Here is a 25,745-nt window from a genome sequence, read left to right on the forward strand (position 1 = left end):
CTTTTAGACCAACCACAGCTCTAGGAACTTTACCTTCTTAATATGCCTCATAGGCAAGTAGCGCACATACAGGAGAGGCAACCCGATCGCGGGTTGCGCAAAACAGCCTTGAGGAACGAAGCTTGAAGTGATCGATTTCAATTTTCTTAAATTTGGCTTCAAAATTCGAGGCTGTACTAGACCTACAGGTTACTAACCTCGGAGATTGAGAACAAGATAAAGTAGCCATCGATCAACGTGGCTTGCAGTAGGGCTAAAACAAGCCTTTGTCGGGCCACACGAGAGGGCGATTATTTCAACTGTGATGTCGTCCCGTGTCTCACGCTGTATTGTCTCATTGAGGAAGCAATCAAGGATTGTGAAGTGGGGAAAGGGAGAAATGAGGGGTTGCTAAGACATTCCACGGCGAAGAATGGATCTCATCGTCAAACAACGACCTGCCTCCTCTGGCGGCAGTCTATTTCACCTCCCCTCAATAATCTAGCTTGATCAGAATTAGCATTTGCCTATTTATCGAGAACCTTTTTTTATCATGGCCGCTTGCACGGTTCGCTTCGACTTCTTCTGCGGCGAGACCAAGACGCTCACCTACAGGCACAAGGTCCCCTCTAGCCTAATCACTAGTGATGTTGTACAGTATGTACAACCTTGTTGTACGTACGTACGTACAAAAAGAAAATGTACGTACGTGTACGATGTACGTACAATTGGACCCATTATATTCCAAATCAGGTAATTTATGGGCCATGTCGTACAAGTACGGAGCTGTACAAAACTTTGCTGGCCTTACAACTCAACGTAACTCTGCCATTCTCTCCCAATTGAAGGTACCACCAAAAACATGGCCCCTGCCAAAGCTAACACGGCCTTCATTTGGCGACAGTTTATCGACCTCGGCCGCTCTAACCCCAAGAAAAGCAAGCGGTACAGATGCCGCCACTGCCAGAAGGATTTCGCTGCAACTTCTATTGGGAGGCCGAAAGAGCATCTCGCTGTGTGTGAGAAATGGCAAGCCAAGCAGCGACAAGAGCGCCAGGCTCAAGATAACACTGGTTGCCTTTCATCATACTCTGAGGCTACACAAAAGAAGATAACCGAGGTCGGAATTCAGCATATCTCGCAAGACGAGAGTCACAGCTTCGCCTATGATGCCGCTGCTGCTGTAATCGCGGGTGGCCGCCCCTTCAGCCTCTTCGAGAGCCGTCGTTGGCGTTATTTCTTCACTCGTATCAAGCCTGGCTGGAAGCCTCCCAGCCGTGCCGTTATCACAAGAATTCTTCCCGACTTCTATCAGGAACTCTATGATGAGGTTTTCAAGCGCATCACCAGCTCAGAATGGTTCAATGTCATATTTGACGCCTCCGATAATGTCTCGGGACATAGAATCGTCAATATCTCGGTACAACTGCCAGATGGCCCAGCCTTCTACTGGAAGACTCTTGACACGGGAGATACACAGCACACAGCGGGGAATTGGGTGGAGTTGATATGGAGAGAAATGCAAAAACTGTGCGGAAATGATTTCTCCAGAATCAATTCTATCTGTACAGATACCGAGAATACGATGCGCTCCGTACACGACTTACTAGGGAGACACCCCGAGCTCTCACATATCAACTTCTCTCGATTCCCACGGCCTTCAGCTTCTCATTAAAGATATCCTTCTTCTTCCGTTCCTTGAGGATCTCTTGAATAACGCCGGCATCCTTCTCACATTCTTCTCACGTTCTAAATTACAGTTGCAAAGGTTGAGGATATGCCAGCGCACAAGGTGGAACGGAGTAACTCGCGCGCTGATCAGAAGGTACCGGTGAATCACCAGCTGTTACTAGGAAATCATTGTCAGTAACTTACACTGACTTGCTCATCCCAAATAGTGTAATTACACGCTGGGGCTCTCAGTACAATTCTTTCTTCTCCCTCCTCCGTTCTCGAGACCCTGCCAAAGACTGGTCTGTTCGGAAAGATGTACGCGAGGAGCTGCGATCTCAAGATTGCCCTGTCCTCCTGCCCGAAACGGTTCGAATCATCAAAGACAACGGCTTCTGGCTAAAACTCGAGGCTGCGATCGCGGTACTAAAGCCCGTGAATGAATTTCAACACGCTTCCGAGGCTGATGGGGCGGGGATCGCACACGTTATAAATCGCTGGCTGCAAATCAAAAGCAAATGGGCTGAGATGAGAGAGGCTGATCAGTTCCCTGATATTCCGTGGGACGATGTTGACGCCATATTCAAAGCCCGGCTTGATAAGCAAACGTACGACATCCATTGGATCGCCGATGCCCTCCGGCCAGACACAACCGGCCCAAATTCGAAGCTGCCGCCTAGCGTCTTTGCGCGCGTACAAGAGTATTTGAAGAAACAGCTGAAGAACGATGACGAATATCGCCGTGCCCTTTCCGAATTCACCCACTTCCGAATGCGTACAGGCGGCCCGGACGGCTTATTTAATAAGCACAGCGCTGTGTACGACGATGGTTTCACGCCAGCAATGGCGTGGCAGTGCCTCCTCAACCAGGGCTCGATCCTGGCTAGAGTAGCTGTAAAGGTCATGAGCACACTTGCGAACTCGGTACCCTCAGAACGAAGTTTCTCTGCTATTAGTTTCATACATACGAAAGCTCGGAATCGCCTTACTCCCATGCACGCTGACATGCAGGCCTTCATTTTCATGAACGACCGCGTGTTAGATCGCCTTAAGGATCATAAGTACGCGCATAAAAAGCGCTGGGCGGATCTTGAGGAGAAGGACTGGCTAGAACTCGAAGATTCATATCTGGAGTTATTTGTGAATGCGCAGGGCAAGAAGGTATGGATGGATGGCGCGATGGTGTCCACCAATGAAGATTGTGGGTGGGAAGGTGTATTACAGTCAACGGGTGATGTATTGGGGGTTGGCACTGAGGTGGATACAGAGGTTTGAGGCTAGAATGGCAGAGGACGAGAACGGTGAGAAGCCTGCTAAGCTACCAGAATTACCCAAAAGGGAAGGAGGAAGTTTGTATGGCACAACTTTGTACGTACAACTTTTCTGTACGTACGTACAGCGGCTAAAATACAGTACGTACGTACGTACGTGTACAGGAAATTGCATCACTAATCGACTGGGACAAAATCCGCTACAACAGGAAGCCAGTACCATCCATTCGATACCGCCAGCCCCATAAGCGCGCCATCAACTCCAAATCCTAGCCTTCGGCAATCTACAGGCACGGCGCACAACTTACCACAGACGGGAACAATAAGTTTTGGCTCTGCAAGTATTGCTGTATTAGTGGCCATCACGATGCTGCGCTGTTTGCCAGTGAGAGCACGACCAGTATCATTTACCACCTTAAACAGCAGCATAGACTGGAAGAATTCGGTTACAAAGCAACTGGATCCGATCCTTTCAGCATAGCGAAGAGGACAACAAGTCTCACGCCATACCTCGGAAGCCGGCGCGCGGTGTTCAACGACCTGAAATTCAAGGACGATTTTACTGACTGGGTGATTGACCTTGGCCTCACATTTCGTCAGGCGACTCATCAGCGCACGAATGAGATTTTTATCAATTATCTGGAGGATATTGACAAGATCCTTCCCAGAAGCCCGTTTACTCTTAGCAGTTGGGTCAAAGAGAAGTGGCTTGGCGATGGTGGGAGACGCGTTTGGCTAAGGGCAAAGCTCCATTCCGCCAAAAGCAAGGTCCATATCTCGATGGATGCATGGACATCTGAAGAAGGGACAAACTATCTTGCCGTTGTCGCTCACTTCCTGGATGAGCGCCACAAGTTACAAACAGCTCTTCTAGACCTCCCACCTCTAAAGGGTCCTCATTCCGGTGAGAACATTGCCAAAGTGTTGTCGACCGTCATCGACTTTTACGACGTATCACCAATCATTGGCTTCTTCATGATGTACAACGCTGCAAGCAACGACGTATGCATTCAGGAGCTAGCAGAACAGTACCCTACAATCCGACGCGAAAATCGCCTTCGGTGCGTCGGCCATATGCTGAACCTCATCGTTAAAGCTCTACTCTTTGGGCAGGGCGTTAGCAAGCTGGAGAAACAGCTCCGCGCTGCATCCGATGACGAGCGGTTTGAGATATGGAGGAAGCAAAGCTGTATTGGCAAGCTCCACAACTTCTGCGTGTGGATCAACAGAAGCGACCAGCGACGGGAGCGGCTGAAACAGTACATCCTGCGGGCTTACGACGAAGGCAGTATCGAACACCTCTACACCAGGGTCCTGGTCGATGGTGGCATCCGCTGGAACTCTGTATATTCCATGATTGAAAGAGCTCTGAAACTCCGCCACGCCATTGATCTATTCTTTCTCAACTATCGCCACGTCGGCGCCGAAGGATATGATATCTCACAAGATATCCTGACTCCGCAGGATTGGGCCGATCTCGACCACTTCCTCAATATCCTCAAGCCTTTCAAGGATCTAACAAAACGCATGGAGGGACGAGCTAACAAAGCTGGCTCGGAAGGATCACATGGCTCACTTCACGAGACTCTCGAGTCGCTGGATGTGCTCTTCAAGAAGCTCCAGGAGGCTGGGAAGTTCGCAGATGATCACCCTGACGTGGTGTCAACATACTATTCCCATGCTATTGATGCTGCTCGTATCAAGCTTGAGGAATATTTTGACCTCACAGATGCCACTCCTGCATACCGGTGTGCAGTTGCCCTGCATCCGGCCAACAAGTTTACCTATTTCGAGCTTGAATGGAGTCACAATAAGCAATGGATCGGCGGGGCAAAGAGAGTGGTGCAGGAGGTTTTTGCACAATACGAGGCAGCAGCTGCGGAAGTGGACCTAATGGACGGAGCACGACAGGAGGAGGAGCTGGAGGAGCTGGAGGAGGAGGCTATTGCTGACAACAGTGTGACTCTTGATCCACTCCAGCAAGCTCGTAAGCGTCGTCAGAGGCTTGCTGTCACTGCGATGTCAGCTACACGAGGAAAGAAGCGAGCAAAACTGACGTCTGAGCTGGATGAGTTTATGGCGAGGACTAATAAGGCTGATCTGGATGTTGAGGATCCTCTGGAGTGGTGGGTTCGCCATGCATCTGACTACCCTATCCTGTCCAAGATGGCGTTTGACTTGTTCAGTTGTCCAGCAATGAGCGCTGAGTGTGAGCGTGTTTTCTCACAGACAAAGAAGGTCATCACGGATGAACGGAACCGGCTCAGTTCAGACACAGTAGCAGCGATCGAATGCCAGAAGCACCTGCTTCGAAGCGGCATGTTGGCGTAGATCTACCACCAGGAGCAGAAAGAGAAAAACGAATATAGATGGTAAATAGTCGAGTAATATCAACCAATCAAGTAAAGGATGGCACTCTCGTCGAGTAAACCAAGTCAAGCAAGGGGGTACTGTCAACCAAGTCAAGTAAGGGGTCCGATTTTTGCTTTACTTGGTTGTTGGACACACTGCGGCTTGTCGTGGATGGTGAGATAAACGGTAGTCTTTGGGTTGATTCAGATAATGACCTAGATTAGAATTGAATGACATATTGCCCTTTAAGCTGTGTACCATGCAGTACCCCTCCACCAGTCATACCCCTCTACCGGTCAGCAAAAAAAAATTTCCCCATACAAAATGCTCTTTTTCAACCTCACGGGAAAAAATTAACAAAAATAATAAAAATAAGTTTATTTCCAGAATTCAAATTAGAATTGAATATATTTTAATATTTTCTCGGTCTTTTTACCTCATGGCATGTGCGAGTGTATACGACGGGTAACTCTTCCCCGTCCGAATTCGAACTTTCATCCTCCTGCATCCCTCCCACCTCGATCACATCCTCAACAGCTCCCGTCTCTTCACTTGCTTGGATTGGCTCGGGAATAGTTACATCAGCCACTAGAGCCTCGTCTAATGTCATGAACTTCTTGTTGGGATTGGGTATCGCCTTCCTCTTCTTGCCTCTACTCAACCGGCCGACTTCCTCCTCCAGACTGGCTATTCTTGTGCTCAGGGAGGCTATCTTTGACTCTTGGGCTTCAAACCCTTTCGATATCACAGAATACCGTCTTCTGGTTGAAGGGCTCTTGTTTTTGCCGAGGTCTCTGATATGACGGCTGGCCTTTGGCGTATTATCAGAGTCGAGTTGCCCGTCTCTGCGGCCCTCTGATTCAGGAGAGGTTTCCTTCTTATCTGGCTGAATCTCTGGATGTATGAGTGCTTTCCGTCGAGAAACCGGCCAGTTTCCAGTCACTCGCCAGCCTGAGAGGATATTTTTCTTCGTCATACCCACTTCCCTGGCTTTGGCATAGGCCTTGATGAAGTTGACCTTGTCTACCGGCGCAGAATCGGTCAGGCTTGCCAGTTTTTGGAGTTCTTTGCGATAGGCAGCCTTGGAGGCATTGAAAACGCCATTGTCTAGCGGTTGGAGGCCATGAGAGCAATGAGCCGGCAGGTAACAACAATATACGTTGTTCAAAAAGCACGTTGCCATCCACTCATCCTGGATTATGAGTCAGCGACATTTTTGATCCAGAAGATTCAGACCAGGCAGGTACTCGCAGATACATGATTTCCATGGCCATCTAATATAATAAGTCTGGCATCAGACTCATCTGCCGGTTGGGTTTGAGGTAGATAGACCTCTTTGAGCCACTCAACTGCGATATGGTTATCTGTCCAGCCGTTCTCAGAAGTGATATAATACCAGTCGGCAATCTCCTTGAACTCATCGATAAACCACTGCTGCTGCAGTTCTTTGCCTTTGAAAATAATCCCCGGTTTCAGAAGACGGCCATCTGCAGTCACGGCTTCAATAAAGCTAGTCCAAGCGCGGGATTGAGAGCCTTTGAGGAAGGCCCTCCTCTTGGGATCGCTACTGCCGATAACCAAGGAATCCAAGCCTAGATTCAGAATGGATTAGTGAGGTTTATGACAAAAACGATAAATACCCACCAAATCCCGCCATGATACCGCCCTCGTCAACATTAACTGTGTTCTCAGGCTTGATCCAGCCATACTCGCTCTCCCAGATATCAAAGTACCAATTGACAGCCATTGGGGTAAAAGAATTGAATCTCGACGCCTCCTGACGTTTCCCTATATTCGTCTTTATGGACGGATGCCGTTTCATGAACCTAGCTACCCAGTGTACACCGATAGTCCTTTCCCGGCCTTGTTGCCTCAAGAGGGCAGCGACGGTGGCGCGAACTTGAATGTGAGAAGGAGCATAGCCTAAGGCCTCTTGTCGATGTATCCATGTAACTAATCTGGCCTCCTGAGACTTAGATAACAGTTGGGCAGGATGGGTGACCTCGGACTTTGACGGTAGGCCTCTTAATCTGTCAGAAAGAGTGGTCTGAGGCATGCCATTCTTCTGGGCGGCCTGGTGCTGCGAGAGGTCATTATCTGTGACATCCAGCATGGCTTCAATAACACCGTTCTCCATATAAGACGTTGGAGACATTTTCAAGGCAATTATGGAAGGTTGGTGTAGATAAAAATTCGATGAAGCTTCGGGGACGCTGGGTGATGAAGGAGGCATTGTTGGAAGAACTGAGAGTTCCCCCTTAACTTCAGGATCAAGATTAAAGTTTGAAGTCCTAGATGGGATCATTCAAAGATATAAGGCCCCAAAGGGCCTCTCATTGAGATTATGGACAACTTAACCAAGAATAATTACAATCACGACAACAAGAACTACCTTTTGTCAAGTGCACTCAGCATCCCTGCGTGACACAACAACAGGCATTTGCAGAAATTTTACATTAGTGCCATGCGACCATACTGCTGATGTGATCAAAAAAGTAATGTGAGAATATCAAACGCCATGAAACTCTTAATAAAACAGATATTGTTTCATGGCAATAGCTTCAATTTTGGCCAAGCACTGTGCAAATGAAATTGGATATTTTGTATGAGGCAATTTTTGTTTTGCTGACCGGTAGAGGGATATGACCGGTGGAGGGGTACTGCATGGTATATATTGTTATATAATCTCTGCTCAAGCTGCTTAAGCTGCTAGCCTGATATCATCTCTTCTATCCTGATAAGCTGATATCATATCAGGATAATTTATCCTATCAGGTATTATATCAGGATAGGCAAGTCTGCTGAGCACGAAGTCTAGATAATTCCCTTTACAATCTGTGCGAGGTTGTCGGGCTGACTGGCATTTGGCGCATGACCGCTGTTGAGCTTATGAACCTTGACTTCGTTTCCGGTCGAAGATCTGAGAAACTCGATCATTCCGTATTGATGCTCAGGTGGAATAATCCTGTCCTCCTCACATACGATATAATGCACATCAACATCGTTGTACCCAGGATATGTCAACTTCTCCCTGAAACTTGCCGTAGAGTGGTCAGGCATCTCCTTTGCCCATGCTAAGCCCTCCTCTACAGGCAGATCAGAGAAGGTCAGCGGGGCGTTACCTTCTGGATTGAGGCTCATATAGTCATCCTGCGAATATGTTAGTAGCTATAAGACTCATTCTTATCAAACACTTACTCCGATAGTAAGAAGATGAGGGGCATTAGACCCGAAGGTTTCCAAGTTACTTGTGCCCACTGGCAGAACCACAGATGTTAGATAAACGATTTTATCGACGCCTCCTGCCTTGCCCTCGGCTTCTCGCGCCTTTTTGGACAGCTTTTCTAGACTCTGTGTTCCCGGAATACCGCCGTAAGAGTGTGTCATCAAAACGACCTCCTTGCCTTGGTTAAGCAGCGTTGAGGCCACTCTGGTAATCTCAGCCACATCGTCGCTCATGGTCTTCGGCCCGCTTTCCCGCCGTCCGACCGAAGGAGTGTCGATGACTTCTGACTCAACGCCATGTCGGCTCAAGGCATCAGTGAAGTTCTTGTATGACGTGGCTGAAGCAAAAGATGCAGGGATAATAACCAGCGTTGCCATCTTTGAGTATCTGTATTAGGCGTGTATGGGATAAAAAACTGTGTATTGGAAGAGATGCCAGGTGTAACGGGAGAGAACAACAAGCTACTTGGGTCTTTGGCAACCCCTCCTCATTTATAAGCCAGTTACAATGGTGTCCAACGAAATCGCTGACAAATATCGAATTGCTCGGGCGCCGTGAACTCATCCGCCGCCCTCTTACAGGGTTGCTCAGCTGACGGTTAGAGCCGCTTTGAGTCACACAGTAATCAATGTCATCCTTCCCATCGGCGAATTTGCCCAACGAAGTTTAGATTCTAACATTAGCCTGATTCCCTGTATTGCCATTGGCTTACTCGGACTCCGCCCATCATATCGTCCTTTTTCGCTTAACCTTCCAGGCGCTCAACGTGATGCTGGGAAGGAAACTCTCAAGGTGCCCTGATTTCTGGACTTGGCAATAGGGCGTGTGCGTAGCCACAGGAAGGTGGAGAAGGGATGGTTTCCAAATTCCGGTCTGCAGGAGTATGTAGCTTAACCATAACAGCTCAGGCCACCTCTCCGTACTTCTGCCGTTGGCGACCAATAACAGAGCTGGGGCGCCGGAGGGGCTCGCGCTATGAACGTCATAAGTAACGATATTCAGATAACCGCCTTCTGTGCAGGTGATAGAGTCGCCCTGATTATGACGAAGACGTGGCACCGTCCTGGTGTCGGAGTGTTTTCACTGTCTTCAAACATCGCAGAATGACAGGCTATCCCATGAAATACCATTGTTGCTCAGACGATACCACGATGAGACATTCGAGTTCATGTGCTTTGACATCAAGTACAGATATCTTCCCATCCACTTCGAGACTCTTTGACGTAACGCAGTCCGAAGTCGTCTCCCTAGCCAAGGAACTTTGTCAAGAGCCCGATGAAGGCTGCGAGCCCTGGCGGCTCTGTAGGTCCTGCGACCGAGCTACAAGAGTCAGATATTTATACAGTCAGAAATCAACAAGGAAGACAGCGGCGCTACCAGTGTCCATAGTATCACTGCCCAAAAAGGTTCGCGCAAAAACGCGATCTGGCGAGACACCGTTTCACACGTACAACTTCTTTTTCCCTGGAACTTTGTCTTAGGCGCGATAACTAACGAATCGAGCAGACTACCCGTGGAATCGAATCTGTAACATCTGCAAAGTAAGCATCCTCGGTCAAGCACGATCGTCCAACATGCATGTAAAGCTCGTTTATCATGTACGTTAGGTGTATTTGTACATTTAGTCGGACTTGCTTGTGATCTTCGGGAAATAGCGCCGAAACCGGTTAATCTTGACCGATGCATGCATCGGATGTACTGGTCGACACATGCCCCACAGGATCCTCAGAGAGCCCCACTACGGGGAGTTATCGTAGATGCTCAGCCACCATTCGCGAAATGCTTCCAAGTCGGGTAAGCCCTGACTTGTCGTATGGCATGTTATTGTAGGGTTGCATGGTAGGAACTGTCCGAATTCCGGGGTCTCAAAAAAGGCAGGAAATGAGAACATCTGATCGCAAGCTTGACTAGCACATACTGAGTTAGTAGCCTTTTACTATTACTATCGTTAGATCTAGGCTTGTATATCGTAAGATGGATTAGAGGCGCCGGCCGACACGGCCGATACGCCGATTCGAATGAATGAATGAAATTTGATCCGCCCCGGGAGGACTATTAGGTCCATCCGATGCTGCCTTTCCGCACAAACAGAATGAGAGGTTGCCTATCATTGTTCGTCCGACTTGTCGCATGCCTTCTTGTTGAAGTATAAGTCTCAACAGTCTTCTGGGGATAACCCATTTTTGTTTCATCAGGTTATGAGCCCGGTTAGCCTAGTGGATAGAGCGTAAAAGCTAAAAGAAAGCTAAGCCCGCAGAGGTTGCGAGTTCGATTCACACCGAAGCCACACTTCTGCTGCCGGAGAAATAAGCCACCAAATTCAAAAATGCCCCGGAAGAGAGACCTGAGACCCGCTAGAGTGCCAGAGAGCCACTGAGCCAGAAGCCTATTGAGCCCGCGGGAGTGTTGAAGTATAAGTCTCAACAGTCTTCTGGGGGTAACCCATTTTTGTTTCATCACTTCTAGCTGCGCGTCTCATTTCGTGCACCGGAATAGAAAATGTTCCATCGTTTCTGCTGCTTGTCCACGGTCGCACATGACCGATTCCACTGCTCCTATCCTATGCATGTAGCTGTTGATCCTAGCCATTTCCGTGCGCAACTCGGTGAGCATGTCTGATTCGCGTCTCTTCAGTCCATCATACAGGGAGCGTGTGTGTGTGCCTGGTAACGCTTTATCGATTCGCTTCGAATAGTCTGCTGTTGCGGCCGCGCGATCACTTCTAGTGTCGATCGGCTGCTTGTCATAACGGTCAACTGTCGATGTTGAAGTGCATCCGGCATGCATCTCAATGCCATCGCTATAGCTTCCAGCTCTGCCGCATACACGTTCTGGTCGTCTCCCGAGCCGATCGTAATCGAGTATCTAGCTACCGCTTCTCCCGGTCTGCTGCCCAGGGTATCACGAACGATACCGCGCATGCCTACCCTTCCTGCCCTTTCAGAAGCACTGGTTGCCACCAGGATGCCCTCCATCCTACTGGCGATTTCTGTCGCCATATCCCCGTCGAGGTCGTACCCGACGGGCAGGCGGCTGTACCATAGTAGTAGTGCATGTGCCTAGATTGTCTCCATTCGCTCAACTGTGTTCCCTTCATGTGCCAGCGTGAGCTTCTTCATCGGTGACATATATCTCCAGTTGCTTGACATCTTGAGACCCGCGAGTGGATGTGTCTTTGGTAGAGTGTGCAGGTTAATGTAGAGCCTAGTACAGGCTCGGGCATAACATTCCCCAATCGTGGGGAATGCTAGCCCCTGCTTTCGCCATCGCCGTCGCTGTCGTTCGGAAGGCGCCTGTGATCGCTTGCGCACCTCCCTTCTGCGCTCTGTTCAGCCAGCTCAGTTCGCTATCCCGCATGCATGAGCCCGTACGGTGGAGGAATACTCCATGGTTGGTGCCACCGTTGCCATGAAAAACTGCCCTGCTGTCCGAGGCGATAGAATCTTGAGCGTTCTCAGACACATGGCCGCCGACAGCCCTTTGGCTGCTGCTCTGTCCATGTGTTCCTTGTACCGTAGCGTTGCATCCATCACCAATCCCAGGGTTTTGGCGCTTTGTATTGGATTAACCTCCTTCCCCTTGATCACGAATGGCGCATCGCTGGTGGGCTCGGAATTGCGGGTGAAGTGTATGATGGTCATCTTGTCGCCTTCGAATGTTGCACCGCTCCGCCTTTCCCATTCTAGTGCTCTGTCGATGATGGCCTGAATGCCTGACCTATTTGCCTCCGCCGTTGGCCCCGTCGCCCAGGCCGAGTAGTCGTCGACGAATGCCCTCGAACCGCCCGTTGAATTGATTTTGCTCTGTACCAGTTCCACGTTGAAAAACTGGAACAGGACCGGTGACAGCGGTGAACCCTGCCGAAGGCCCGCTTGTGGTAGCGGCCGTTGCTCCGATTTATGGTCGTTCACTACGATGCTTGCTGTGCGATTTGAGCAGAATGTATCGATCCATTTGACCAGCCACAGTGGTATGCCTCTAGCCTCCAGTCTCTGCAAAAGTCGATCCTTGAATACGCCGCTGTATGCGCCTTTGACATCGCAGCCGATCAGGCTGACCATCTTGCGGTTTCTCCATGCCAGTAGATTTGTTCCTGCAGGAGCAGCAGGGCCTGCTCTGTCGATAGCCGTTTTCTTGCTCCAAAGTGGTTTGTCGGTAGAAGTCCGAACGTCTCGGCGGCGTTGAGATCCTATCCGCCACGGCCGCCTAGAGGATCTTGCCCAGCGTGGACAGCAGTGAGATAGGTCTCCATGCCTTGGCGATCGTATAGTCACCCTGTCTGGTTTTCTTGAGCGGGATGAGCTTGGCGCTTCTCCACTGTTCCAGCAGTTCTCCATCCACCAACAACGTTCGGAATAAATACCGTACCCGGTATTGGACCGCTGGCTAGAGTTATTTCCATCCCATCGCTGGTACACCGTCTTCCCCGGGTGCTTTCCATGCTTTGGCCGCCTTGACCTTTTGCTCCACTTCGTCTAAGGTTATGTTCGGCATCTCCACCTCCGTCCGGCGGGAATGGGTATCCTCGTCTTCGATGACGGCCAGCAGTGGTGGGAAGAATGCGCTGAGCAGCTCCTTTGCCTGTTCTGCTTTGTCCCTTGCCTTTGTTCCATCCGTCCTCTTGAGCGGTGGGATCTTGTCGCTCGTGGTATCGCCTGCCGGTTTGAGATATCTTGCCGACTGCCAAATATTGGCTCCGTCCGCGAGAAAGTCATCCCACTGTGCCTTCCTCTGCCTCCTGATCGCATCATGGTATTCTTTGCCTGCTTTCTTGGCTCTCTTTTCCAGATCCGGCGACCTTTGGCCTCTTCGGCGTTGTGATCTCGTCTGGTTTCTCCAGTATCGATCGCTTCGAGCAAAACTCCCATGAGCCCGTCCATTTGGCTCTGGACACTGCCGTCCCATGGCAGCCACCGGAGCTTTTTCTCCTTTCCTTTTCTGATCACTGTCCACGGTGCGTTCTTGAACAGCCATCATTCGCCAATTCTCCTTTCCGACACACCGAGGTCGAACTCGGTTCGGATTGCTCTGCGATCTGAACCATGTTCCGTCAGGTGGATCCCGCATTCTACCATCTCCTCAGCCTACTTGGCAGACGCCAGTACCAAGTCTATCGTGCTTGAGTGCTCCGGGTTCTCCCACGCCTTCGTCCTCCGGTGGAGAAGGATGAGCAAGCTGTGCTCCTCAGAGGCCGATAATCGGCGCTGCCTCGCCTTGTCTCTTGCCTGTCACGTCTTCTCCTCGCCAAAGATGGTCGTGACGATTGAAGTCGCCCACTAAGATCACGTCCGTTCTTCTCCCTGGTGCGTTGCGGAACGTCGGCGCTTGGGTATGCAGTATCTGCATTGTGCTCAGCAGCGTCTCCTCGTTTTCCCCTCCACATACACCGAGATCACCAGCACATCCCTGTCAGGGAGTCGCAGGACCGCCCCCAGTTAGGTCTGCTGATGGTATCGGTATCTGTTGTTGTATCACGCAGGGATGCTGAGTGCGCTTGACAACAGGCAGTTCTTGTGGTCGAGATTGTAATCATTCTTAGTTAAGTTTTTTTTCCTAATCTCAATAAGAGGCCCTTTGGGGCCTTATATCTTTGAATGATCCCATCTAGGACTTTGAACCTTAATCGTAGGACTTCAAACTTTAATCTTGATCCTGAAGTTAAGGGGGAACTCTCAGTTCTTCCAACAGTATCTGCTCCGCCTCTATGTCTCGGCGAATCCATAGCATGCTGTGGATCGGCCACTGCGCATCATGCGTCTGCGTTGGTATTATCTAGGTCCAGTTGTTATGGCTGTTTGGGGTCGTCACCACCGCATCGTCAATGGTTCGTGTGTAAGGTCCGGCAACGGCCAGCACTGCGTATTGCTGAATGCCCTGATCGTTTATCACGCTTAGTTGGACCGCGTCTCTCTTCCTTAAGTTGAGTTGGCATGTTTGCAGTTTAGTATGCATCGCCCGGTGCTTCTCGTGCCCAGCAGTTTCGGCTGAAAGCTTCGTGTGCAGACCTGCGTATTTGGATATGATATATCGATATCAACTGTGCTATCTGGATATATCGATATTGATATATATCGATATCGATATAACTCTCTGCTTCTTAAATGGATATCCAGATTGATATCCACCTAAATACCGCTCTCTGATTGGCTGAAAAGATCTTATCAATTGATCAGATGATGAAAAGGCTTCTGTCGCACATCACCACTAGGTTCGTGCGACTGGATATGAAACACGGGGCGTACCTTGGGGTCGCGTATCCGGTTTCACATCTGGCCTGTCGCATAATCCTAATATGAGCTCAAATAGCTGTTCCCGAACACATGGCTGTTCGATTTCTTTTGTTCTTTAGATAACTCTCATCAATTGACTGGTGCCATCAATGATTCCTGTGGAGCCAATTGTCTGACAACTTCTCTCAATTTCAACATCAGCACCACCATCTCAGTACTCGTTCAAACGGCTCTAGGTATTCTAGCACAATTAGCTTATCCAGGTGATTTATCGACCATGGCATCATCTCAGACCACCGCCGCCTCTACGCCCTCGATTTCGGACCAGCCCATTACTGGGACGTCTCTGGACTTTTTCCTCTTCTTCAAAGCAACGTATCCTGATGAGGACACCCAGAACGCCACCGGCGGGTCACGTAAGCGCAAATCTAGGGGTATGGTGATGTATCGATGTCTCCATTGCCCTGCCGATAAGCCCTGGGCGAATCGGAAGCGGGACAACGCATGGCATCACGCCCGGCGGTGCCATGCCCAGGCTTCGAAATCGATCGAATCGATCGATTATCGAGCCCTGATCGATCGATTTATATCGATCGTGACCTTCAATGGATCGATATCGATCGAGCGGGCCTCTCAGTCGATCGATATCGATCGATCACAAATTGAAATCGAATCGATCGACGATCAAATCGATCAGGGGATTCAGGGCTGGTCTTCATTATCCCTATCTACGCTGATCCTGCCTACCAATTGAAGTACCTGCCTCCAATTGTCCCCTTCAAGGAGACTCAGAGGAAGAGTCGGCTGATAAATGCCAGCCTTGCTCCATGAACGAAGACACTGAGCCATAGCCACTATATGGCGCCGCAGGCGAGACCTAAGTGGCGTTACCATCCTCCCGCAACTGCTGAAATCTCTCTCCGTTTCGGCGGAAGACGACGCGATAGTGAGGAAGTCAACAGCCATATAAGACAGCCGAGGAAAACGCACAACGCCGACATCCCTCCACCAAGCAATCGGGTCAGCTTTGTATGCGATGTTGTCTACCGGTGGTTCTGATAGATACTGATCAAGCTCGTCCTGTGCTGGCATCGCGGTTGGCTGCGTTGGCTGTGTGCTTTGTCGCCCTCGAGAGTTAGGACGGACAAGTGATCGACTAAATGCCAACCGTCGCTCAATATAGTCCAAGGCACTACTGCTCCCAGACGCCGAAACGGCATTGCAGGCTTCCTCGTGAGCCATATTCTTGTACTTCTCTGTCCAGAGTCTCGTCAAGTTTCCCTCATAAGTCTTCTTCCATTCCGAGGTCTGACGAGACGGCAGCTGGTTCCAAAGCTGCTCTAGAGCTCGCCATTTCTTGCACGGGTGGAATACAACTGCCGCTATGTAGGCGGTAGAGGTCAGCTTGCCATAGTAGTCGTTCAGCTTCTTCCACCCGAGCTTGATGTAAAGCTTCAAAAGCCTCCGGGTCTTCGCATCCATATCATCGAACAGATGAACCTCTTCCATGATCTGGTCGTCATTCTCTTCTATTATCACACCTTGAACGGCCAGCTCGAGGTGGTCAAGAAGCATCTCCACTACTTGGAAATACTCATCGAACCCTCCTGAGGTTGAGCGTTTACCGGCAATTCCCTCGCCCTGGAGTTGCTTCGAGGCGACCTTGAACGGCTGGAGGATCTTCTGGACCGCAGCAACAACCTTCCACTCCTCAAGGGAAAGCCTTTCCTTCAATACCGCCGGTCTGTCTTGTTCTTTGCCACCTTGGCTAACCCATCGCTCCTCGATGATGGAAAGCATCCTGCTTAACGCTGAACGTTTAAGCAAAGCGCGCGACGCCATTGCCTCATCGGATTGCCAGCGAGTACAGACATTTTGTGCCCACGCGAGGACGGGTTCAGCAGGGGCGGTTTGCCGTTGAGCTTCATGAAAGTCCTCGAGAAGTTGACTGCTCATTCGAAGAGCGACGCCAATATTGTGCAGCTTGCCAAATGGTCCAAACTTGCGGTACTTGTCTAATTTCTCGGCGGTGATGATCTCAGGGACTGGGTACCGATCCTGGCTCTCTTCTGGGGCTATATCAAGCTCGAAATCTTCTTCCATGCTCGGCGCGCCAAAGTCGTCGTCGGTCCGTAGCTCATTGATAGCGTCGGACAACTGGCGCTGCTCGTCTTCTTCAGTCATAAAGTCCGTATCGCCCCAATGCGCAAGCAGCTCGTTGAAATTATCCTTTTTGCTGCCGTACATCATGGTCTTGACTGCCAGATTCAGAAAATGAGGGGCGCAGCGAATGCGACGTTCGTCCTTGTCGAAATCGAACTCACTGGCAAGTGCTTCCATAGCTGTATCATTATTCGTAGCATTATCAAGCGTATAGTACCCGATTCTAAAGCCGAATAATAGTTAGCATACTCAGTTTGCTGACCCATGAAATTGTTAGGCATGGTTTTGTACTTTTCTTGAAGGCCAAAAGCACAAATCGTATCAGCAACTTCATCTGCAAGTGCCGCTCCAGTATGGCGCTTCCTGAGAGCTGGTAGCGCCAAAAGGATTCTCCATTGTTTCCAATCTCGGTCGATAAAGCGGGCGTTGATGCCAAGGAATGATGCGTTTTGTCGGGAAGTCCAGCCGTCGAAAGTAAAATGGATCATGCTTCTCGCTCTTTGAAGAAGCTCGTGAACAGGACCAAGTGCTCGATTATACTCGTTTGTTAGGAGGTTGACGAGGGTCCTGTCGCTTGGTATCTGCCCTTCCCGAAGAGAGGGGTTATTATAGAGCAGGAGTCGTCTGAAGCGCTCGGAGTTTACGAGATTGAAGGGAAGGTTATGGTATGTAAGCCAGTCGAGGAGGAGCAGCTGATTCATCGCGGGATCGAATAACGTATGCAGATTGCTAAGAAGGCTTTGGTCTCGAGGGTTCGTCGGATCGGCTCGAAGCATATCAAGCAGGTTCCGTTCTGTACCTCCACTCCCGGCAACCGGGCTGGAATCTCGTCCAGAAGGTGGCTGACAAGTTAGCAGGCATTTTGGACGACGTGGAGACAGGGCAGGGAGAGATGGCACCAACCATGATCTTGTGCTCTTTTTTCAGATGTCGGACAATGCTTCCAGCAGTTGAAGCGATGAAGGTATAATATGTAGCCTTCGGCTTGCCACGGAGGAAGCATCTCTCGCAGACCCATACGATCTTGTGGGACTTGGAGGTATTGTCCTTCATTCTGAATCCGAATTGCCACCACCATGTCCGCTCTCGAGAAGGGTCGTGGCATGTCGTGAAGCCGGGGAACCGCTTGAATTTGTCAGTCGTCCAAGCTTCATAATCTGGAACCCTGCTGGGTATATATTTAGTTGAGGCAGAACTGGTGGACGGCTCGGAAGGCGGCGGTGTTGAGGAGATATCCTCTAACTCTTCGTCAAACGAGTCCATGGTGATAGGCAGCATCCACAAACAGCGTAAAGGTCGAATCGAATACTGTGAGGCCGGAAGGGTCACTTATATAGGCCTACTCGGGCAGGCTAGAACTGGTGCTCGCCTTCGGACAGAGCAGCGACCGCGTAGTGGCGGACCTGAAGGCGTTAAGAAAAAAGGTACCGTGATGCAGTATACAGAGTATGGAGTCCTCTACCCCTTTTCCCCATTCAAAGTAACTGGCCGACCCTTTTCTCCACTGCCGTGCGTTGCGCGTTGCTTACTGGCTGCTTAGTGGCTTACAAGGATGTTTGGCGGACGCGTCTGGCGACAAAATCGTCGCGTTTGAACTGCGCTTCGCAGCCTACCCGGGACTCCTTCAATGTATGAGGCGATCGACGATCAAATCGATCGATTGAGGGCTGGATCGATACGATATCGATCGAGCGGTGCGTCTATTCGATCGATATCGATCGATTGACAGGTCCGATCGATATGATCGAAATCGAAATCGAATCGATTAATCGAATCGATCAAATCGATCATACGATCGATTTCGAAGCCTGCGCCATTCATATATTCGCCTGGACCATCCATCAAGATACAAAGAACTAACGTCTCCAACACCCAGGCCTTCCCAGCCAAGCTTGAGCCCTTTCCTGGATACCACCACAGCATCCGGGCTGTTGTCTGCGATCATCTTGGCATACTCGATGGCCGCTTCCACGACACTCCGTCCATGATCTTCCACCACGTGGTTACAGACACCCCATTCTGTAAACTCCTTTGCGCTGACTGCCTGACCAGTAAGCCTCATCGCTTACAGTAGGATCGGTCCTCTGCTGCCGACTTACTGCCTTGCTGAAAGGCCAAGTCCGATAGTAAACCTGTCCGATTCTTCGATCTCAGACGACATAACCTTCAACTCATCTACGTCCCAGTGTGGCCACACATACTTCCCATTCAAGAAGCCAGCCTCGGGGCTAGCAGACCAGACTGCGAAGGCCGCGGGTAGACTCACTTGTATCAATCAGGAACAGCGTACAACATTGACTTCATGAAGAGACTCACCATCGTCAAACGGCAAGTCCGTGCCGGCATCCACTGACTTACTCGCCATCTCTGTCATAACAACACCCGGATGGAACTGCACGACCCGGATACCAGGATTCTCGGCGCGGAAATAGTCGAACATTTTGGCCGAGGCTGCCTTGGCCGCTGCATAACCCGAATGCCCTGGCAGGAACCCTACATGCGCGACAGCCGAGTTGACGCTTATCACAGTGGCATTCACTGCCGCATATGTCCTGAAAGCCCGCAACAAGTTGAAGTTGCCCTTGACATTAATCTCGAAGGTTCGCCAAAAGTCGTCGTGTTCCAGGTCTGCCAACTGGACAAGAGCGTGGAGATAGCCAGCGTTGGCGACAAGGACATCAATCGTTCCTCTTGGAACGGCTTGGGTGAACGTCGCCAGGGCCTCAGAGATATGCCCTGCATCGGTGAGATCAGCGGTGATTATGTGCACACTTGTCTCGGGGCTTTCTTTCTCTATGGCGATCTTCGTTGATTGCAGGGTCGCCGCGGTGCGGCCGACAAGGGCCACATTGGCCGCCCCAGATCGGGCGAACGCCTTGGCGATTTCCGCGCCTATGCCGGATCCGCTACCGGTTACGACGACATTCTTGCCCTTGGTGGAAAGTTCCGGCCGTTTTGGGTCGATTGCTGGGTAGGCTCGCCGATGATACACCGTAGTTGGGGTAGACATGCCGAAGGGAATATCGAGTCCTGCCATGGTGTTGTGTTGATTCTATCAGAGTGGTTTCGTGGCTCCGACCTTTGTTGTGTGCATGAATGTTGGATGATGCTGATGTTCCCGTCATGGACGGTGACGTACATATACTTGCCCGAATCATCGAATGCGTGAATTCGGGATGTGTACCACATTTTTGGTATCCCTGTGATTCGAGCGAAATCGATTGTGGAGGCGGCCCCTCCCTCTGCGCGGAAATTCCTCAAGAAGGATGGTGAATGGCATGTGGCAGGTGCAAGTGTCAGCCACTATTATGCCAATACGACAATTAATTACGCAGGACGAAGACATCTCCGGCCAGCTGACAAATGAAATGCTAACTGACTTGCCCCATTGCTGTTGCCGAGAAGGCGAGCCGTATCGTGGATTAATCAGCGCAGCACTTTCGGAGACAGCCGCCATGTTACATGGCAGACGCTCGGGATGTCCGGAACATGATCCTTCCCTGGGTTGGCGACCCGGCGTGCTGTCAGCCCAAGAACCTTTTTCCTAAAGGGGAAATATTAGGTCGGCAATCGATGGGCCTCAGAGGGAGGAGAGGTGGCAACACGATAGACTGGGTCAGCAACCAGTGGCTTCCTTTCATAATTGAATGGCCGAATCAAAGGTATATCAGCTATCTTTTGTGGGTCTACACAGTCGTGTTGCCTTACTACGTAGTTCTCGTGAAGGCTCTCGATTATTCCTCAACAATACGGCTTGACCTGCTCCTCGCACCAGTTCCAGAACTGCTCGGCGATACCAGTGCCGCCCTCTTCAGGGGATTTTGCGGCCTTCTCCACGTCTTTCCTGATTGAACCGAATCGCCCCCATGGGATAACTAGGAAGAGTCAGTGAGCTGCTGCGGTCGAAGGAAGAAAGGGCGGGGTCCTTACTCCACGACCCAGACTTCTCCAAAGTCACCTCCAGCGACAACGCCGCGAACAGCTCGGTGTATGCCCCAAATATGGTTGGGTGTGTCAAGGCCTTGCGCAGCAGGAGCTGCATGCCCGTGGTGTGCCGGTCCAAGTCTGATTCGAGATTTCCGGGATTGAGAGACTGTTGCGCGTCATTTAGCTGGCTCTCGCATCCTCGACCTGGCTGACCCTGATGCCAAGACGTACCACGCTAACAATTCCCGCTTCACGATATCGGCGCGCAAACTCTGTGCTCTGGAAGTAGTTTCCCGCCTTGCTGACGCCATATTTTAAAGCCTGCGATTGGTCTTTTTTGTAGTCAATGTTGTCCATCTCGATGCCACCCGTCGGTGAGAGAAGGTCTGCCGCCGAGCTGCTAACCCACACGACCCGCGTCCTGCCCGGTGGGGCGTACTTGGCCGTCTGGACGAGTACTGGTGTAAGCAGTTTGGTGAAGAGAAAAGGTCCAAGGCAATTTGTGCTGAGTTGCAGTTCGTAGCCCTGCGTTGAAACACTCCCCGCTGGCGGGACCATTATGCCTGCGTTGTTGATCAGGACGTCGATGCTCGAAGTCTTGCCTTTGAGCGCATTGGCGGAGGCCTGTATGGATGTGAGGTCGTCGAAGTCGAGGATCACGTAGCCCAGGGAGCCGGTGGATGTCGGGTGAGCTTTCCGGAGGGCGGTGACGGCGGCTTCGGCCTTCTCGGCGTTACGGGCGGTCATGTAGACGGTGGCATTTTTGGAGTACAAGAGACCACAGACTTCCTTGCCGATGCCAGAATTACCACCTGTAACTACAATGACGCGCCCAGCGAGATCGGGGATCTCCTTCTCAGTGAAGGTGGGCGGTGGTGGCCGCACCTGGCGTAGGAAGTTGAGCATGGTTGCAGTGACGGCAGACACTCGATTAATGTCCTTGAACGAGCTCATCTTTTCCCAAGTGAGCACATGTTGCGGGCAGGTGCACGGTTTAAAACCTCAGTTGGGCGGCATGGATGGAGACTGCCATGTGTTGCCACCGTATCCGAGGTAGCTTGTACATAAGAAATAACCGTGGACTGGAATACCTCCTACATATGATGGCGACATTTCTATATTCCTCGCGTAACCCAATTTGGCAGGATTGGTCATGCGGCCTGAGCAACGGACTAGGATCAGAAGGTGTCTCCTTCCGAGACAAATGGCCCAGTTCGCATCAGCTGTGGCCATGTCGATCATTTCGACCTGTGGAGAGTCTGCGCGGCGCGTAGTGCGAGACGGCGTGATGCTTAGGATGCTGACATGGGAGCGGCAGCTGGTTCGGTCATAATCGTCATGCCGCATGCCCGATCTGGACAGAATGGTTCTGCACGAGAAATTTGTTCTGTCATGTCTCCTTGTCGTGGCGATTCCATCGACTCTACCTGGAAATGTGGGGAAGGTCTCACGTGTAATTCCCCCGATTGGCTTACTCTACTTCATTTTTATTACCTAGAATGGAAAATAGTTGTCAACCCTTGAAATACCTTCTGGAATCAAAAGTGGGAATACGACTCGCCTCGTTACTCCACTTGTCGCGTGGTGCCCCGTCCGTGCTTCATCCATGAGGAATCGCAGCTGGGAAGCCTTTACTCCGTTCTCAATTACAGAGAATGGGAATTGAGAATTTATTGTACGAAACCAAATCCATTACGAATCTCAAGGTGGGATATTCCTTCACCGAGAGCTCCAGCGTGTTTTAGCTCCGAGAGTACTATCAATTAGATGAAACAGCCAAACGGCCTAGGACGTCTGACTGCACTACCGGTACCCCTGCGACAGGAAGCGGGCAACCGACCTTGAGGTCATTGTCGTATGCATGTCAAGCCTAACCAGGACTGGTCAACGTTGTCAACTCTTTCCACCAACCACTCGAAAAAGATGGCCAGCATTTGCGCCGAGTTACACTTGGAGCTGTGAACCGCGAAGGTAATTATCTCCACAGCTTGTCGTGCCAATCTGACTAATCTACGAGTTCGAAGGCACTCTGAATTACTCCAAGCGTTTCGCCAATATCTCCGGGAGCTCTCTTTGGACGTACCTGACACCAATGCAGTTCATTGGATCGCCTCTTGTACGAGGCTCGTGCTGAGGTATGCCATCGATTTGGCCATGGCCTTTGAAGACTCAGCTGACCAACGTGTCAATGGCTACTAGGCAGCGAACAGCAAGCCTAGCACGGCTTAGCATGTATACGACAAAATGAATCCCCCAATGTCGGTCAGGCGCGCTTCCAGTAAATGGGCAGTGCAAGCAGACGCCCTGAGACATTTGACTGTTTCAATCTAATGGACGGCAGACTCAGGGCTAGAACCTTCCCGGAGCTCGGTAAGTAGCCCACCAGAATATAAGCACTAGATGATACCCTGGTTGTCGCCCTACTACTGTACGCAGTCGTGAAGTAACTCGTTCAATTACATAGAAACTGGTCTGTGCACGCTACTAGAACGTCTGTGCACGTGTCGTGGATTCCTGTAATTCATCTAATTTTCACCATTTTGGCCCGTGCACGTTGCTGGGTGTCAGACAATTGGCTCCACAGGGATCATTGATGGCACCAGTCAATTGATGAGAATTATCTAAGGAGCAATTGTACTATACAAAAGAGAAAGACGTTGCTGTCTTATATAGAAGACGGAAATCCGTGTGGAACGGAAATTCCGAGTGGAATTCCGGAAATAATCCGGTGGGCTATGCCGTGTGTGCGACAGGCTGATATGCGACATGGTACTATCCCTTGAGCTGTGGAAAACCTCCCAGCCGTACCTAGCCCCACATCCGCCCCAACTTCTGAGAGGTACATGAGGGGAACCTTATGATGCGTCATTGATTGATTTGTTGAAATGAGAAGATGCTAATTGCTTGATTCATCTCTCAAAGTGAAGTAGGGGAACCACTATTTATGTACAGGCACGATTTCTTGTAGAATGTTCCTCCTTCTTCCACACCTTGCCACCGACTTGGTCGCCTCACACTTGTGATCTCCAACACTCCCACTCGAGCAAGGCGGTGGGTTCTTAGACTATCTAAGATCTCAGCAGTCTCATTAAAACCTTAAAACACCTTCGTGGGTGAAAGAGGAAAGAGTACTGTTGGACCCGTCAAGGCTCGACACAGTCCTGGGCGCGTGGGGAATATTGTCTTAGATATGACAAGGCTCCCACTGCAGCCCACCTCCGTATCGTCCTCAATGAGCGCTATATGCGCTTCTAATACATTATACTTCCCGGCTTCGGTCCACTGAATACAGCCCCCGAGCCTTCGAGTCGTCTTTTGCCGGATCCATTACGCCGTGTTAGCAGCGCACCAGGCCGTGTTAGCAGCCTCGGGTCCTTGGTGCTCGTTGGCAATCACTGCGGCTGCTGGCAGTACCAAGGTCCATGGTCCAGTTCGGGACTTGCAACCCAAGCAGCTTTCCTTCCCGGCTTCGGTCCACTGTGTACAGTCCCCAAAGCCTTCGAGTCGTCTTTTGCCAGATGTCTGGGTCTTGGTCTGGTCGGGAATTGCAACCTATGCGGCCGGGCCATTTATTGGCCTTCTAGCGGTGGTTGGAGTGAGTCGGACGAGCTGCCGTTGTATGTGATAATCGGGTAGTAGACTCCCACTGGATCCTCGCGGAGTGAGCTAGGGGTAACAATGTGTTGAATATGTTCCAGAAATCGCACAGCCTCGTAGCGTGGATCCCCTTTCTGGCCCGAATAGCTTTACTCGTCCGATCCGACAACTCCCAGAGCCTTCCGGAACAACTGGAACCGGTCCTTGGGAAGTGCTTTTGTAAGTCCATCAGCCACTTGTTTGTCGGTTGGGATATAGTTCATCTCAACTTCTCCGCTGGCCGTCTTTTCTCGCACAAAGTGTTCCTGAATCGCAATGTGCTTTGTGCGGGAGTGGTATTGGGGGTTCTTAGCCATTGCTATTGCCCCTTGGTTGTCTCCGTAGATAATTGTGGCAGCGATTTGGTCTGTGGCGTTTAGACCTCCCAGTAGTTCTTTTAGCAGGGTTCGCAACCAGATGGCTTCCTTGGTTGCTTGTGTCTGCCCCATGTATTCAGCTTCGCAGGTAGACAGCGCCACTGATTGTTGTCGCTTTGCGGCCCAGCTTATCGCACCGCTGCCAACATTGAAGATATATCCCGCAGTGGACCTTCGAGTCTCAGTGTCTCCGGCCCAGTCCGAGTCCGTGTAGCCGGTCAACGGGCGCAGATCTCCTCGGAACTCGAGCTTGAAGTCGCAGGTTCCTCGTAGGTACCTCATTATGCGCTTTACTGCGGCTTCGTGGGCCTTAGTGGGCTTTGCGAGATGGCGGCTGCATAGGGAGACGCCGAATGCAATGTCTGGTCTGGTCCCTAGCATTGCGTACATCAGACATCCGATCGCTTTAGCGTACCAGCGCTTGCGATCTGGGTGAGCTTCGTCATCGTCAGGAGCGGGTTCTAGCTTCGCTGTTGCCACTGGGGTCGCAGTCGGTTTGGAGTCCCATAGTCCGAATTCCTTGAGGACTTTCTCGATGTACCCTTTTTGCGAGAGGCTCAGTCTTCGCTGTCTGCGGTTCCGAGTGATGGACATCCCTAGGTAGAAGTGGCAAGGCCCCAGGTCTGTCATGCTGAACCGCCGGTTGAGGCTTTGTTTTATCATCTCGATGTTCCCTTTTGATGGTCCTGCGATGAGCAGGTCATCAACGTAAACGGCAATGTAGGTTTGGCTCTTAACGAAGACACCCATGTCGGAGACGAGAGGCTGGAATCCCTGATCTTGGAGGAAAGAAGAGAGAGTCTGGTACCATATTCTAGGTGATTGCTTCAGCCCGTATAAGGCTTTTCGCAGTTTCCAGACTCTTCCGGTTCCGTCATCGAAGCCCTCTGGTTGCCCAACGTAGATTTCCTCG

The 25,745-nt window shown here is 50.8% G+C and overlaps 9 protein-coding genes across 9 annotated transcripts; 2 read left to right on the forward strand and 7 right to left on the reverse strand.

Annotated features, from left to right (window-relative positions):
* Nucleotides 1–841: 841 nt before the first annotated feature.
* Nucleotides 842–5,252, forward strand: MRS44_013172 (uncharacterized protein; the record flags this gene model as incomplete). The annotated part of the gene is made up of 4 exons (XM_065616659.1): nt 842–1,482; nt 1,878–2,811; nt 2,918–3,018; nt 3,212–5,252. 4 exons carry the CDS (start codon nt 842–844, stop codon nt 5,250–5,252), a joined length of 3,717 nt encoding a protein of 1,238 aa, XP_065472731.1.
* A 433-nt stretch (nt 5,253–5,685) lies between these two features.
* MRS44_013173 (uncharacterized protein) lies at nt 5,686–7,506 on the reverse strand (the record flags this gene model as incomplete). Its single annotated transcript, XM_065616660.1, has 4 exons — nt 5,686–6,465; nt 6,521–6,547; nt 6,606–6,865; nt 6,918–7,506. 4 exons carry the CDS (start codon nt 7,504–7,506, stop codon nt 5,686–5,688), a joined length of 1,656 nt encoding a protein of 551 aa, XP_065472732.1.
* Nucleotides 7,507–8,087: 581 nt separating this feature from the next.
* MRS44_013174 (uncharacterized protein) lies at nt 8,088–8,876 on the reverse strand (the record flags this gene model as incomplete). The annotated part of the gene is made up of 2 exons (XM_065616661.1): nt 8,088–8,423; nt 8,472–8,876. The coding sequence occupies 2 exons, from the start codon at nt 8,874–8,876 to the stop codon at nt 8,088–8,090; spliced, it is 741 nt and encodes a 246-aa protein (XP_065472733.1).
* Nucleotides 8,877–11,129: 2,253 nt separating this feature from the next.
* MRS44_013175 (uncharacterized protein) lies at nt 11,130–12,560 on the reverse strand (the record flags this gene model as incomplete). The annotated part of the gene is made up of 3 exons (XM_065616662.1): nt 11,130–11,532; nt 11,711–11,817; nt 11,871–12,560. The coding sequence occupies 3 exons, from the start codon at nt 12,558–12,560 to the stop codon at nt 11,130–11,132; spliced, it is 1,200 nt and encodes a 399-aa protein (XP_065472734.1).
* A 331-nt stretch (nt 12,561–12,891) lies between these two features.
* Nucleotides 12,892–13,566, reverse strand: MRS44_013176 (uncharacterized protein; the record flags this gene model as incomplete). The annotated part of the gene is made up of 1 exon (XM_065616663.1): nt 12,892–13,566. One exon carries the CDS (start codon nt 13,564–13,566, stop codon nt 12,892–12,894), a length of 675 nt encoding a protein of 224 aa, XP_065472735.1.
* A 1,440-nt stretch (nt 13,567–15,006) lies between these two features.
* On the forward strand, nt 15,007–15,483 carry MRS44_013177 (uncharacterized protein; the record flags this gene model as incomplete). Its single annotated transcript, XM_065616664.1, has 1 exon — nt 15,007–15,483. One exon carries the CDS (start codon nt 15,007–15,009, stop codon nt 15,481–15,483), a length of 477 nt encoding a protein of 158 aa, XP_065472736.1.
* Nucleotides 15,484–15,507: 24 nt separating this feature from the next.
* On the reverse strand, nt 15,508–18,155 carry MRS44_013178 (uncharacterized protein; the record flags this gene model as incomplete). The annotated part of the gene is made up of 4 exons (XM_065616665.1): nt 15,508–15,606; nt 15,720–17,115; nt 17,184–17,711; nt 17,764–18,155. The coding sequence occupies 4 exons, from the start codon at nt 18,153–18,155 to the stop codon at nt 15,508–15,510; spliced, it is 2,415 nt and encodes an 804-aa protein (XP_065472737.1).
* Nucleotides 18,156–18,244: 89 nt separating this feature from the next.
* On the reverse strand, nt 18,245–19,929 carry MRS44_013179 (uncharacterized protein; the record flags this gene model as incomplete). Its single annotated transcript, XM_065616666.1, has 4 exons — nt 18,245–18,295; nt 18,754–18,928; nt 18,992–19,157; nt 19,209–19,929. The coding sequence occupies 4 exons, from the start codon at nt 19,927–19,929 to the stop codon at nt 18,245–18,247; spliced, it is 1,113 nt and encodes a 370-aa protein (XP_065472738.1).
* Nucleotides 19,930–20,633: 704 nt separating this feature from the next.
* On the reverse strand, nt 20,634–21,725 carry MRS44_013180 (uncharacterized protein; the record flags this gene model as incomplete). The annotated part of the gene is made up of 3 exons (XM_065616667.1): nt 20,634–20,767; nt 20,823–20,985; nt 21,051–21,725. 3 exons carry the CDS (start codon nt 21,723–21,725, stop codon nt 20,634–20,636), a joined length of 972 nt encoding a protein of 323 aa, XP_065472739.1.
* Between the last annotated feature and the right edge of the window lie 4,020 nt (nt 21,726–25,745).

Source organism: Fusarium solani (assembly GCF_023522795.1).
Source record: "Fusarium solani strain SB1 chromosome Unknown bctg00000009, whole genome shotgun sequence".
In the NCBI taxonomy this organism is placed as follows: domain Eukaryota; kingdom Fungi; phylum Ascomycota; class Sordariomycetes; order Hypocreales; family Nectriaceae; genus Fusarium; species Fusarium solani.